The sequence below is a fragment of the Euprymna scolopes genome, chromosome 3 (assembly GCF_053919585.1).
Source record: "Euprymna scolopes isolate OS-2025 chromosome 3, ASM5391958v1, whole genome shotgun sequence".
NCBI classification, from domain to species: Eukaryota; Metazoa; Mollusca; class Cephalopoda; order Sepiida; family Sepiolidae; genus Euprymna; species Euprymna scolopes.
In genome coordinates, this window is record NC_136484.1 from 71,589,021 (window position 1) to 71,605,963 (window position 16,943).

At 29.6% G+C, this 16,943-nt stretch overlaps 2 protein-coding genes across 2 annotated transcripts in view; one reads left to right on the plus strand and one right to left on the minus strand.

Moving 5' to 3' along the window:
* LOC145256147 (spindle assembly abnormal protein 6 homolog) overlaps positions 1-817 on the minus strand; it is a 205,561-nt gene extending 204,744 nt beyond the window's left edge. Inside the window, exon 1 of the mRNA XM_080114734.1 lies at positions 761-817. Coding sequence (XP_079970860.1) covers positions 761-786 — 26 coding nt within the window. The 5' untranslated portion in view covers positions 787-817. The remainder of the gene's footprint in view (positions 1-760) is intronic.
* Positions 818-2,011: 1,194 nt separating this feature from the next.
* The window catches only part of LOC145256149 (R3H domain-containing protein 4-like), a 111,282-nt gene continuing 96,350 nt past the window's right edge, over positions 2,012-16,943 (plus strand). Inside the window, exon 1 of the mRNA XM_080114735.1 lies at positions 2,012-2,174. Coding sequence (XP_079970861.1) covers positions 2,110-2,174 — 65 coding nt within the window. The 5' untranslated portion in view covers positions 2,012-2,109. The remainder of the gene's footprint in view (positions 2,175-16,943) is intronic.

Below are 16,943 nucleotides of genomic sequence, written 5' to 3' on the forward strand. Positions count from 1 at the left end.
ACCCATGTTTGAAAAATCTTGCAAAAATCAAATAATCGCCATATCTTCCTGAAATTTTCGATATTTATTCATTATTAAATAAATTTACATAATAAAAGTAGGTTTCGTTAAATATATTAGAGGAAATATTTTTTTAGGTGTTTTACCCCCCCCCCATATTTCAAGTTACGAAAACTAAACAAAATAAAAGTAGGTCGATAAAAATTAAAAACATTTTTTAAAGCTGAAAAGATCAAATAATTAAAAAATAGTTATATATATATATATATATATATATATATGAAAATTTTCCGGGGGGGGGGTACAGAATTTTATAACGGCTAAATACAGACCAAAAAGCATAATGAATTTAAAAAATGAAAATAAAGGTTAGCTAACCAGGTTTCGTTCCTCACTTATCAAAGCTAAATCGAGGAAAATACGATTTAAAACAAAAAAAAAAAAAAAAAAAAAAAAAGCCATGAATATGGCGGGGGGGGGTAGGAAAACAACAACAACAACAACAACAACAACGACAAAAACAGAAATAAACGGGGGGAAAATTACATAGAGACTAAATTGAGCCCAAGAAGATTTTCTTTTTGCTTGCACAGAGAAGGTCTCAAAGACTTAATAAAAAGAGTCTCTAAAATTTCAAAAATATCCAAGGGGTAAACATTATTACAAAGTGGTCTTGGATATTGTTGAAACTACTATCAATAAGAAAGTTTTCAATTTTCATAAACCCAAAGAAATTATAGCTAATAGATGTCCTGTGTACCTACGTCTACCTTGGCTAGGTAACATCAGTGACCGAAGCAAATTTCTTTGCCTGTGCAACGACAACGGTGTTATTTTGCATCGAATCCGCGTGTTGTTTTTCCAACTAGAGCTATGTAGCCGTCTATTCGCAAAGATGTTCTTCCCCCTCCCCAATAATAATTCTATTATTTATTTATTTAAATGTAGTTGCAGTGCGCACTATGTTGGGCGAACATCGCAAAGATTAGATTTTCGTTTGAAACAGCATAGGCCTTCAAAGATTCGTTATGCAAATTTTTCACCCTCGGATGTTATTTTATTTTATTGTCTTTAATTCTAATTTTGGCTGTTCTTATTTACTTGCCTTCCTACGAGGGCAAAGTTAAACACAACATCGGTTTTTAATGTGGGGAAAAATCTAGTTTCCCCAAAAGGGGAACTCCTCCGGATAAGAACAAAAATAAAAATTGCCTCAGTCATAACGAATTTCGGTTTGTATTACTGTACACATAGATTCGAAAAAGTTGTCAAAAAAAAAAACAAGTATATAACAAATAAATGTTATCAAAGGCAAGGTAAGTTACTTTTCTACCTAACTGGATATATTTTTCGTGTTTTTATTCAATGTAACATGTTTATTCAGCTCGAAAAGCATACAGTGTTTACCGATGTATTGGAAAATTCAAAATGGCGGCCGACACTCTCTTTAACACGGTAAGTTCAGGAAAAGATGTTATAAATAATAAACTAGACAAAATACTGTTAGAAATTCGTTCATTATATGTTACCGTGACATAAGTTGATATATATTCGGTGTTTTTTTTTTAATAGTATTTTGTCTAGTTTATTATTTATAACACCTTTTCCCAAACTTACCATGTTAAAGAGACTGTTGGGCGCCATTTTGAATTTTCCAATACATCGGTAAACACTGTATGTTTTTCGAGCTGAATAAACATGTTACATTGAATAAAAACACAAAAAATATATCCAGTTAGGTAGAAAAGTAACTTATCTTACCTTTGATAATATTTATTTGTTATATATTTGTTTTTTTTTTGACAACTTTTTCGAATCTATGTGTACAGTAATACAAACCCCGAATTTCTCCTCCACTGACTGAAGACAGAAAAGGTGAAGTATGGTATCAGAACAGATACTACAGTTTGCTCCTAGCCAATTTTGGCCGTTATCTCATACCTTTCTAAACAAAAACAAAACCCATAACAACCGGAAATGACCTTTATCTGTTGTCCTCTAAGGTCATAGTTGGTGCGTTGTGCGCATGCACGAAAGTTGTTGCTTGCGACTGTATTATTTTTAATGGCTGAATAGTAAACATAGATTTCTGTTGGACAACTTAAAACGATGGGCATTATCCGAGACAGCAACAGGGAGTTTTATGACTCCGACCAGATAGAGGATGATCTTGTGTAAGTTATATAAAAACTATTACTTTTAAATATGCGTGCGTCATTATATTCCAGTTTTATTTTTTTTTCAGCTTTGTTTTCGTTAGTGAGTTTGTTGTTATTCTTCTACAAAGGTGACTCAGAATGAAACGAAAAAAAAATGGTTATTTCTTTATTTTATTTTTAAAAAATTGAAAATTCGTTTATTTATAAATCCTTACAAATATTTTATGCTAAAATGTAAGCATTCTATTAAATGTTATTATTGCTTTTATGATATTTCTTCGCCTTTACTCTGCTAAAAAACTGTTCTTTTTTTAGAACAGTGTTACCAATTGAATTGAGAATTATTAGTTTCCTTCGATTAAGAGAACAAATTCAATATCATAATAGATTTTAGCTTATAAAGTTTAATTCTAAAAAATTATTTTAATTTTAAAATTGTAATTTAGTTTATTTTTAAGTGTATTTGCTTTCAATGAGCAATTTTAAGTAAAACACATACACATGATATACACATAGTTTTTTTTTTATGTGAGAAGATAAATATATAATTTATTTCCACAATCAAATAACACCGCAGCTCACACAAACCATGAAAGCTGCTTTTATGATCTACGGATCTCTTGGTTTATGTGAACTGAACTGCGGCGTTGTTTGATTGTGGAACAAATTGTGTGTGTGTGTGTGTGTATATATATATATATATATATATATATATATATATATATAATATATATATATAATGTGTGTGTGTTAAATATAATCTTTTATTTTCATGACAATCCAGTTTGCTTTTAGGTTGTGTACATTTTCAGCACTCCCAAATTTTCTTTTCAAAGACGTTATTCTATCGATTATTTGGTTTGTAGTTTTAAAATTACATTGCAATTTAAGATGTAATAAAATATTCGTAAAGATTTAATATTGATTTGTTCTTAGAAAACGTTTATTGGTTAAAAAAAAAAAAAAAAAAAACGCCCGAGCACAGTCGCTTTTTGTTTGTTTACTTACGTTTTACTATCGTTTAAAAAAACAAGTTATAAGTTAAGACTTTAACTGTGGTATTTCCTGCAATCCGATCGCTAAAATTAGTTGTATTCTGGTAAGTTTATCTTAGATTAAATAACGGTGTTTACATCTTTTTGACACTAGTTAAACAAATGTAAACAAAGAGAATCATATACAAAGCAAAAAACAAAAATAACGATTGACCCAATTACTTCCGTTTTTATTTCTATGACTGACTCAGAGTAACGAACGACAAATTAAATCTTTCAGGTAAAAATACGAAACGTGAATCATTTGAAAGGTCGATTTCGATTTTATTTCGCGATATCGTAAAAATCGAATAAAATTAATTCGCATTTCTTCTTAAGGACAAGCTTTCGCAATGTTTTAGTTACTTCAGTATGCAGAATACGGACCGTGCTGACTGAAATAATAACGTTATTATTTAAACACCCTTTTTTCACACGAGGAGAGGAGTTTTTTTTTTTTTTAATTTTTTTATTAACTATACGTGTTATTAACAATACGTTCACCTAACAATTTAATTAACAAGGCACGGTACTTATGCACTTATTATACCGCGCTATTTTTAATAGCATTTTCAAGTATTACGATATCTTTATTATTATTATTATTATTATTATTATTATTATTATTATTATTAAATCGTTAGGTGAAAGTACGGAATAGTTAACCCCCCTCCTTATGTTAAGAATAACTGTCTAAATAACGTTAATATTTCAGCACGGTACCCTAATTGCATAAGTACTACCGTAAACATTCAATTTACTTTGAAAATTCTATCTAAAAATAGCACGAGCTGTATTCTGCATAAATACCTACATGTGGGAACATAGAAATATATTTACATTGCATATTCAGAATTGCACTTATGGTGACAATTAAAAGCAAAGAAAATACAGAAAGTCTGTACGTACTCGTTACAGAACGAACATGAAATGAAAAGTGTGTGTGTGTGTGGGGGGGTAGTTATCTTGAAGATTTCATTGGAACAAAACATTATTTTAACCAAATTAGTTGTAATTTTATAACAATATTTTAATAACCAAACAATACCGTTGTTTGGCCATTAAATTATTAATTGAACCGAACTGTTATGATATAAAATGATAATTAATTTGGTTAAAATAATGTTGTTTCAATAACAACCAGCTTAAAGCTGAAATCTTCGATATAAACCTCAACTTAAACGATCGTTTTTGAACGATGTAGCATATTGAATCAAACCAATTATTTGATTCAGTATGCTACATCGTTCAAACGATCGTCTGTGTTTGGCAAACATGAGTACATCTACATGTTGGTAAAACTATACAAACACCGTGACAGCGAATTAACCCTAACCCTAACCCTAAACCTAACCCTAACGCTGTCACGGTGTTTGTATAATAATACCTACATGTTTCCACCTTTATAACAAGTAATTAACTATATCCGTGTATGCTTTTAATCAACAACATGTTACTGTTATTTCTGTTCTAAAAACCCGATTGAAATTGGTTATGTTGTATTTTTGTGTAGTCGTAGTTGTTTCGTCTAAATATTTAAAATTTTAAAGGCTGTAGATTCGTTTAAATGAGTGCGATAAATAATTTTAGTTTTACCCTTTCTTCCGAAATTTTTAGCTCTGCAAATAAAACAACCTCATTAGCCGTGCTATAAAAAATACCTTCCTCATTGGTGACATCGTAACATTATGCAACCTGAGTAAGCCTTTCTTTGACAGGTTGTCTTCGTCAATCACTGTTGAGTTATAAGAAAAACATTTTTTTTTTTTAATAATTTTATTACGAATTCTTTGAAGTAAAAATGAAAATATACTTTGGTTGAGGATAATAATTTAAAATATAGAGTATTCTTTTTGATATGTCTCAAATTTTTCGAATTTTAAGGCTACTGGATCAAAGAAAAGGGAGTAAAATGTCAAGATAGTCGACAGATCAATTTTATTTTAATATGTTCTTTTAAACAAAAACATTACGTACTTAATTATCATTTCGAAAATAGTAACATATCCCGAAATCACGAAAATTGATTAAGTGGAAAGTTATTTATAATTAAAAGTAATTTATTGATAATTAAAAATAATTTTAACGGAAAAATGGGTAAAATCGTATTTTTCTTGGATGTTATAAAACTTCGCACACAAGAGATATAACTCGAACGAATATTTTAGATTACTTGTTCGTGGCGGCCAACATTTTAGCCTTATAGCGATAGACTGTTTTTTTTTTTTGTTTTTTTACGAAAACAAACAAACACAATAGCAATTCTACTAGATGAATTTTCGTAATTTTTTGATATATTACTATTTCCGACATGACAATGTTTTTGCTTAAAACAACATATTTGAAATATCGATCGGTCGACTCTTTCTTAACAAACACGAAAATGAGAATTAATAATTTTTCTTCTTGAAATTGAAAATACCCGCGAAAATTATTAAAAAAAAAAAAAGAAAAAAAAAAAAAAAAAAAAAAAGCTATATAAATTAGATTTGTGAGTTTGGGTTCATAAACATAAAATGCTCACATAGTTCCGGACACAAAAATATCATTAACCTGTTTTTAACCACAGGGAGAGAACGAGTAGAATATATATATATATATATATATATATATATATATATATATATATATATATATATATATATATATATACTAGCAAAAGTACCCGTCCTTGACTGGGTTAAAAAACAGCCTACAGAAAATGGACTCTGATTTATGAAAGTATGATAGGTTATGAAAAGGAAGGGTTGTAAATTTGGGTTGAATTTGGAGGTATCAAAACCAAAGCAAAATTTGATGAAAGTAAAAATAAAATAGATAAACCCCATAATTTATTACACCATACCTGTTCACACTGAAACACTTATCACAATATTCTGTGGATCTATATTAAAAAACCTTGTTAAACTTTGTGACATATTTCCAATGGAGATCAGGCGCGAACGAACACCCCATAATTTTTCAAACAGAAACATAATTATCAAAGTATACTTACACAGATAGATATGAAAAGTCTTTATTAAAGTTTGTGCCTATTTCCATTCTATGGAGGCCAGGCGTGAACGCAGACTCCACAATCTTATCATACCATACCTATTTAAGTTAAAACATACTTATCAAAGTATTCTTATGTACATCTATATCAAAAACACTTGTAAACGTTTTTTTTTTTAATTTTTAAATTTTTTATTTCCATACTTTGTGGACCAGGCGCGAACGCAGACCCCACAATTTTAATGAACCACCGTTCTTCCAGATCAAACATACCCATTCCTGTGTCTCGATACATCTTCTATCATTATATGTAATTAGTTTTTAAAAAAGTCAACCATATAGGAGCATATTCGTGACCAGACACACACACATACACACACAGACATTCAGCTTACACTCATATATATATATATATATATATATATATATATATATATATATATATATAAAGTAATGAAATCAAAAGGATGTAGTGTTTACCTGTTATATGCGAAATGGTAAATTTCAATCTAATATAAATACCAGTATTTATATATAATATAAATTTCGATCTAATATAAATACCAGTATTTATATATAATATAAATTTCGATCTAATATAAATACCAGTATTTATATATAATATAAATTTCGATCTAATATAAATACCAGTATTTATATATGGATAATTTAATTCCGAGCTTATTATAAGAGAAAGAAAATTAAAGCTCTAAGTTGAAATTTTGATTGTAAATTTCAACTTACAGTTTTAATTTTCTTTCTCATGTATATATATATTACTATTTCATTTAATCACATAAATTAATATACGAAGATATAATTTTCTCCATAAATTTTCAGTGTTTACTTCAACAGTGCTCAATACATAAGTAAAGCTAGATGGTAAGTTATGAAAACATATATTGCAATTAAGCAATATTCCACATTTCATCCTCATGAGAATTTGTCAGGCTTATGTAAGAGTTGTGGCATTTTTATATAAACACATATTTAATTTGCTTGTTAGCCAATCAGCTTCTTAGTCGTAACTACGCCCATTCTAATCAGCCAATGGTTGGGCTCTTAAAGGACAAAAGTACAGTTGACCTCAGGTTCACCCTTTCCCTTTGTGTGTTTTATAGGAAAGGGTTAGTTATATCGTTTTGTGCATGGAAAGCTGACCTACTTTCAACCTAGGTGTAGTTAGATACGTTATTTTGTGTTTTGGTTTATATTTCGGATATTATGTTATTTTTATATTATTATATGGATATATATATTTATTTTATTTTATTTATTTTTTCTATTGTTATTATTGATTTAAAATTATTTATATACTAGCAGTTCCATCCGACTTTGCTCGGGCCCTATGTACTGTTCGTAACTTTATGCGCATATGTATGTATTAAAAAGTGTGAATATGTACAGTAATGCCTTTCTATATAATAGGCTTCCTTAACTACGATAACGAAAAGTTGGTAGAAACTGCAGACGTCAAATATTTTTAAACTTTGACACCAATTTTGACTCAAATCAAATCAAAATGTTTGACCCATGTCCAAGTAACTTACATCTAAAATTTCAAGTGTTTAGACCCAAAATTGGCGGAGGAGTTTGGTAGAGTCTGTAAAGGGCAACTCTGTAAACTTTGACCTCTTGCCAGCCAAATTTTCGTCCAAAAACAGATTTAAAAGCTTGCTGCATGTCTGAAGACATTTTATGTAAAATTTCAAATGTTTAGACCCAAAATTTGCTTAATAGTTTGCTAGAGACTGCAAAGGTAAAATCTTTTGAACTTTGACCCCTTGGAAGCCAAATTTTCAGCAAAAAAAAAACGATTAAAAAGCTTGTCCTATGTCTGAATACACTTTATGTAAAATTTCAAATGTTTAGACCAAAAATTGGCTGAGTAATTTGGTAGAGATCGCAGAGGTAAATTTTTTAAAACTTTAACCCCAATTATGACCCATTAGCATTTATTGTTTTGGGCCCAAATCAAACTATAAAGTTAGATACATTTCCTAGTAACCTACATCAGTGATTTTTGTTATGGAACATGCTTTTATGATCATAATATTTGGTTTTGAAATCTAAGGAGGTATGTAATATTTCCTGTTATTTTGGTTTTCTTTGGCAAATATTGTAGCTTTGGTTAGACATTTATTTTGAAATATATTCAACAGTCGCGCGAGATCACTTAGTGGTAGAGGTTTACGCTTCTTACCATGGAATCCCAATTTTGAATCTCACTCTGATGAATCGTAGACGATGAAACATGTTAGTGGATAATTATATATATATATATACATGTGTATATATATATATGTAAAAAGGAAAGAAAAACCTGTAGGAAATCTTCAGCGTTTCATCCCCATTTTGGGGGGACTTCTCTTCTTCAGGAAATAATAGATGGTTGAGGAAATTAAATAAACCATAATAAAAGACCTTTCATATCTTCTCCTCTGAAAAGTGATATATATATACTATTATTTTTTTTATTTGTTTTTTATTTATGTGCAAGGAGAGAAAGCGATTCAAAAAGTGTGGAAAAATTAAACTAATCAGGTTTCAAATCTATGTTATCCTCTTTAATCACCAACTTGCTTATGATAGGGGATAAATTGTAAAACCGTTTCTTTTTTCAAAGGGGAAGACACGAAGGTCTTTCTGCACATTATGGTATATTTTATTTCTTCGATCATCTCTACCATTTCCTGAAGAATTCCCCTGAAGATGGAGATAAAACGTTGAAAATTTCTTAAAAGACTACAGGTTTTTCTTCCTTTTTCTATGATGATTGCAACGTCTTGTCAGACGAGTGCCACTCCCTCAGACACTTAAAGTCCATGAGCCCAAAAATGACTTTTTTAAGTCCTACCGACGAATTCACGCTCAAGCAGACATGACACTGAAGATAGTCATTGGTATACATACATGTATATACATACATGCACACATACATATATATACACATACTCACACATATATCTATAAACATACACACATATATACATACACAATACATAATACATATACATACACACATGCATACACATACAAATACAAACACACATATACATACATATACACATACAGATACGTACACATATATGCACATATACATACACATACATTTAACAACATATACATACATATAAATGCATTTATACACATACATACACATATGCATATATACACATACAAACATATATATACATATATACATACAAACATACATAAGCATATATACACACGTACATATATACATACATATACACATAGATATGCATACACATACATACACATGTACATATATAAACATACATACATACACACACAGATACATATAATGATGGCAGATCAATTATTACATGCTTCCAGCATTTCAAGCTTCCACATGTCACAACTTTTCTATCACGACAGGACTATTTTTATAGACAAATGCCTGAGGCAGAATCTATACAAAGATGATGTTACAGAGTTTTAGCTTTGTACGACAGCTAAATCTCTCTCTCAGTTCAAAATGTTAAGATCCAGCAACAAGCAAGAGCAAGATAGCCAGCAACAAGTTAAACTACAGACCAGCTTAATGCGGGTACTGGTCTCCCGCTTTATGATTTTTTAAATCAGATTACGGGAGCCCTCTCCACCACACATACACATGGAAATAAACACATACATGCATACACACAGAATGCATGCAAACATACATATGCATGTACACACACATGCAAGCATACACACATAGAGACATACATATAAACATGTATTTACATATGCTTACACACACGTGTAAAATACACATGAAGAAGCATTCCAAAAGTCATATATCCTCAATGATCAGGATGAAGGTGATGGGTACAATTCAATGAGTTTGACCTGAATAAAAAAAGAAAAACAATCCAAAACAAACAATTTGTAGAAGAGACAGTCACTCGTTGAAGAGTTTGTGCACCTTTACAAATGAATGGACGTAGTAATCAGACAAAAACAAAATCCAACAGATCAGTACTAAAACGCCTGGACTTTTTTTTTTTTTTATATAAAAATGTTTGTTTACAAAACTCATACTTCTGCTGTAGATAATGATGATGATGACAAATTTCACACATTATTTTACAAATAAATGGACATAGAAATCAGACGAAAACAAATATTCAACTGAACGCCTGGATTTTTTTTTTCTTTTTTTTTTCCATAACTTTATTTATTTATTTTTTCCTTTTTCCATAACGTCATAATATCATATTTTCACACACACACACACACACACACACACACACACACACACACACACACACACACACACACACACACACACATTTCGTATTGCCACCCTAGACTTAGGGTGTTGGAAAAAAAATTGGTATGGACCATGCTATTTTTATTTGTATTTATTTATTTAGATAGGATTTTTTTTATTCTGTTTTGTTTATTAAGCAAAAGTACATAATGATTAAAAAGGCCTCCCCTCTCATGTTAAGAGTGGGTTTCTAAATAATAATATGGGCATTTTGCAATATAGACAACAAAAGAAAAAAGTAGTCAAAAAAATATTTATATATGACAAATAATTGTCACCGTTTGTGTTTTAACTTATTTTAAAACCCAAGCAGTGTCGAGTCTTAAGTTAGATCAAGAAAAAAATGTCTGGTAAGTCTCGATAATCGTAAATTAAACAAAATACTGGTAGAAACCCACCCAATAAATGCACTAAAGAAAAGGGTGTTATTTTCTAAAATAATTGCTCAGTCAAGATTTTCATTTATGAACAAACCATATTATAATACTCGACTTTGGCTTATACTTTAATTCTTATGAGAAATTACGATTGAAATAACAGTTTGAAGGTTAAAAATCACATTCAGATTATTCACGGCTATCGTAACGACCATATTAGATAATATACTTTCTACCTGTCCTTATTCTGTATTGCCAGACATTATTTTTATTTTTTTAAATAAAAAGTTGACAAAGTAACTATGTATTGACAAATACAGAATTACACTCCCCTTTTCCTTTTTAAGATGGCGTCATTTAAAAACATTATTCTAACTGAATAAAATAAATTCTCAAACACATTCAATTGAACTACATTTTTTCTTGCCAAGTATATGCCCCAACATTACACAAAAAACTTCTGACAAACTAGAATCAATCATTGATTCTGTCAAAACAAAAGTTATCAATCCCCAAAATCAATAAAATGACTTTACTTCCGCAGAGATAAATAAATAATATCACACACACACACACACACACACACACACACACACACACACACACACACACACACACACACACACACACACTATATGTATATATTTTAATTATAAATTTGATACTTCAATATAATGCTTACAGTATAAATATTTTTTAATTAATTTGTTTGTTTATAATTATTACTCTTTTTTTAGTTTATAAGATTATCTGCATATTCTTTAGATTCCCTTCAAGATAATAATAATCTCAAGATGTCCATACTACAAACTGGATCAAAATATAATATATATGTGCAATTCATTTTAATTGAAACTATGCAATATTTTGTTTCCAAAATATTTGTTTTATCATTCCAAACAAAGGAAAATTACAATGTATGAATGATTAAGTAGTTAAGTCCATTTTGGAGGGATTTAGCCAACAAATTTTGGAGCGATTTAGACAACAAATGTAAAAAAAAAGAAGTAAAAAAAATTCAGATATATAAAAAATAAATGTAACTAAAGGCAAGATAAATTACTCTCTACCTACCTGAAAAGTTTTGTTTTAACATATTTTAAAGCTTTTAATCAATTAAAAAACAAATAGTACCAAGTTGTAAGTTAAACTGACAACAATATGTCATATTCAGAGTGTCAGTAATGCCTCAACACTCGAAAAATAAACAAAATATTGCTAGCAATCAACCCAATAAGTGACACTTATTGGATGAATTTCTATCAATGTTTTGTTTTGTGTCCATGATTTAAGACTTTAAGACTGATTTCAAGACTTTCCAGTTGAAAATTTGATGTTGGCCATCTTGTTGATCTAACTTATAAACTTGGCAATACTTGTGTTTCAAATTAAATAGACACTTTAATATATGTTCACTCACACAAAACTTATCCAGGTAGGTAGAAGGGTAACGTATCTTACCTTTGGTAACATTTATTTGTTATTTGAATTTTTTATCCATTTTTTCGTTTGGTGGCTTCTCTATGGTTCCCCCTTGAAATAAAATCTAATTTGGTTCAATTATTTTCTGAAAGGAATCAAATCAAATTATATTTTATTGGTCTGAAGAACATGATTCTACAATCCACAAAAGACACTGGTTATTCAGAATGAAATATTGAGCTTATAGTATGCAATTATCAATGACTACATATTTTGTAACTTTAAATGGACAAATGTAATGTAATCTTATTATAATTCAAGTTTTTAGGTGAAAGTCAAGTTTTATATGTCCTAGTATTTTTTGGACTGCTTCATTATTTGAGAAAAGAGCCACATTAATTTTTATGAACATCAGGAATTTAAAACTTTAAATCTCACATTGATTTCATTTGGTCAATTATTTCTTAAAAATGGTTCATCCATTGATCTCTTTCCACTAACATTAATCTAAAGAAAAATTCTTATTTCCTTTTTGTGATTCAATATCATTATTGATTTGCCCAAAACTGAATTAATTTCCGTTAAAGATTCTTGCAACATTGCAAACTCATCACTCCGGTATTAACTACCACTTGTAAATTATTTGACTCTAGAAATAACAATTTATTTTTCCATGAAAAATAAAAACATAATTTTTTCCAACTGTAGCTGTATTATTACATTATTGCAAAAAAAGGAAAGTTGAATGACTCATCAGTTCACGGGTAGTTATTTTAATTAAAGGTCTCTACAATGGATACGATCATTGTATATGTGTTGCGCATACCAAGTTCACATGACTTTCTACTATGCAGTTTTCTCCTCGCTATGTTTTCCAGAAAAAAAATATTTTTAAATTAACTTTTGCTGTAATTGAAATTCTATTCTCCTAATTCTTAATACAAGCATGGATTCACTTAGATGGTGTTGCCAATGGTAGTTCTTTATGTCTTGGTAGCTGTCACTACTTGGCGTCGCTCGGGTATCCTTCACTTTAATTAATAATTTATATGACTGAAAATATTTCTTCCTCTGCAAAAACATTTTGCATTGTGAAGAAGATTTTGCATCCTCTTAAAAAAAAAAAGAAGAGGAAAGTCGACTGTTTTCCAGCATTTACTCTGTCAAAGTAAAATGTTGACCATGATTTAAAAATAATAATAAATGTAAAAATGATTTTGCATTCTAAGATAGAAATTGAACTTTGAATTGTGTTTTATCAATTTGGTAACCATGCCACTGTTATTAATACACAAATTATAAAGCATGTCATAGAAACGTTATTTTGTAAGTTGGTCAACTTAAGGGAAATTGCTTTCAAAAATTCTAAATTTTATCAGTGTCATTGGTGGCAGAAAGAGAGGACTTGAGATTGTGGGAAGGTTAGTTCTTCCCTCTATGATATTTCATTTTTAATCGATTTCATATTTGATCCAATCAACTGTTTTTGTTTTTATTAAAACAAAAACTGTTGATTGGATTAAATATGAAATATATTAAAAATGAAATGAAAGTTTTGTTTTTAAGGACACAGACTGAACAGTTTTAAGTATGTAACTTTTATTAACAAAACTATTAAGGTAAAAAAAAAATTGGGGAAAAACTAGGTCTGTTTTAGATATAAGATAACTTTGTGAAACACTTTATTGTACAAGAAATAACTGACAGATTGTCTACTAGCTGAAAAAGAGAACTGAGTTTTATATATCCTACAAATTAGAGTGTTCCACATAAGTTTGGTGGTTTTCAGGGAGGGCCATGTTAGATTGTTCAGGATGGTATTGCTAAAATATCACGTGTTCACTAAATATTTATACTAAAATGAAATACTCTATTTTTAAATGAGAGAAAATAGTCGTTTATACCCAGATAAATTAAATGACAACCCTGAATGACTGAAACATAATTTTCGGCCCTGTCCATATTAACATTTTAAATTCGTTTATTTGGGCTATAAAGATAATCTCAAAATAGACGTGTTATAAAAAAAACAAAAAAACAATTACAGATGATATATTATTATCTTGTAGGTCAATATTCCTGATAAGTCTATTTTTAATTACTTTATTTTAAGAATTCAATAGTTACTTATAATTGTCCTGGAAAAAAAACATTAAAAAAAATTAACCGATCTGAGTTTTTCTTCATCAAAAACTTGTTAGATTATGTCTAATTCTGCTTTCAAATATTTTAAACAACAACAACAACAACAACAACAACAACAACAACAAAAATATGGTATTGAATGCATTGCAAAATTATTTATTGACTTTTTGGAAGCACTTAAAAAATAACTTATTAATGAATGTTTTCATTATCAGTTTTGGCATCATTTAGAGATATAAATACTCACCTCAATTAGGAGTCTGATTAAATCAACCTTCATGTGATATTGTGTATTTTTTGTGAGTGTGTGTTGTACACAGACATGTTTAAGCCACTGTTTGTTGACACCTAAGAGCTCATCATAAATCATTTTATCATGAACCTATATTTTTGTTGGCTTTTTGGATTTTTTAATTTTAACAATTTAAAATCACAAAGATAATTCAGTTTGCTTTGAGTTTCTCACACCAAATAAGCATACAACTTGTGATATAGAAATACTAAATAAATTAATAAATTAATTAAATACTATTCATGTTAAGTGTTACTACAGCCAACTTTCATCTCTCCCAAATGCAATCCATGGGATCGCTGTTCGATAATAAACACACATGGATAAAATGCAAAATTGTGAATAACTTTGACACCCTCCTCTCTTGTCTCTTCACTGATTTGGGCTGTGGTAGTTTTCTTCAGTTCAGGAATTGTTTGGCGACTATTTTGATAGAGATTACTTTTTAGATAACCCATAGATATAAATCTGAGGAACTGGGTATGGTCTGGTGAGTGTAGAACCCATTCAGGATCACACCTTCTACTGATGAAACGGACACCAAAGTGTCCCTGCATATCATTAAATGATGATGAAGAAGCAAAAACTGGTGGATATTCATTACTGAAACTTGGTGGACAAGTCGAGAATAGACTAAAATTTATTTGTAGTAAAAATGGTTGGATTGCAGAAAAGATTATGAATTTTATTAACGATTTCATGCATGGTATTTTTTTAAGAGGTGGAGGTCACCTTGTACAATACAATAATACAAGCAACATATTTTCAAAATTTTCTTGCAAAGAATCATTTTTTCATAGCAAACTGAGCTCTGACTTCTCGTAGGTTTCAGGTTAATAATTAAAACATATTTTAAGTATGATTTTAAGTGTTCAATCAACAGTAAAGGGAAAAATGTTCAATAACAAAAGTCTTATTAGTTTGGGAGATTCATCTCAAACTATACTACTATATTAGTTAAATTAAGACTATAGTTTAGAACTGACGAGAATATTTAATTTAATAATTGTAGGAATGCTCTTTTCATTTTTATTTATCTATATATTAATACTGTAGTACCTTTTAACGTATGTGCATGACATTATAAATTAAGGAGGGTACAATGTGATAACTAGGGGTAGGAAAACAGCATATTCTTTTCATTGTTTTGACTCTCGAGTGTGTATCCATTGATATCTTATATGCTTTTATATAAAGTGATATGGTTCTCAGTTGATTAACTGTGTCTAACTTTGTCGGATATACACTTGAGAGTCAAAACAATGATAAGAATATTCTGTTGTCATAGTCCTAATGATAAGATACTATGGACATTAAATTAGTATATAGATACGCTAATTTAATATTCGTTATCACATTCTAATATCACTTTTTAATAAACAGGATTTCCCCGATCACTGAAGACGCAATGTAAAAATAAAAAAAATATGATGTCGCTTTTGGGCCGTACATGAAACTAAAATATACGTTTTTTGGTCTTATAGCTAAGATCCAAGATCTGTTCTGTCTAAAGATGGTATAATGATATTGTGGAGTTTGCATTCACACCAGGTGTCCATGCAATGGAAATATGTCACAGACTCCTATAAGGATATTGGAGATAAACCGTAATAATCAGATATATTCTGACACTACATTAACCAGATTACTTAGATAAATACTTTTACTGTTTTAACAAAAGGGCTACAATAATATTGTAGGGTCTCCATTCACGCTGAACATCCACAGAATATCCAGCAGCAATATATTTCATATGAAAGATGCCACTGCAGAATTTCCACAGGTCCTGCTAGTTCTGTATGAATAGAGAACTAATGATAAATTGACCAGTCTCCAAGTAAAAGGCTTGCTAGGGACAGCTTCATACTTAAGTGAACCATGATTCAATTTGATTCTCACTTATCTTTCTGTATAATCCTTTTGTCCATAACAGTTGATTCTTTTGTCTTATTTAGTTAGCTAATTTCCTGCTACTACACATTGACAAGAAACCTGTTATGCACACTCATACATATGCGCCCTGCATGTACGAACTGGTATGCAGCCAGCCTTCTGTTGCTTTTTTTTTTTTTTTACAAGATTAAATGTTAAATGTATCAAAATAAGGTAAAAAAAAAAAAAAAAATGAACAATTTCATGTAAGGTTAATTCAACAAGAACATGGAATTTTCCATTATAGGTCAAGTTTAAAGTTAGACTTTTGTGTACCAGAGGTATGTGGCAGACAAACTAGAGAAT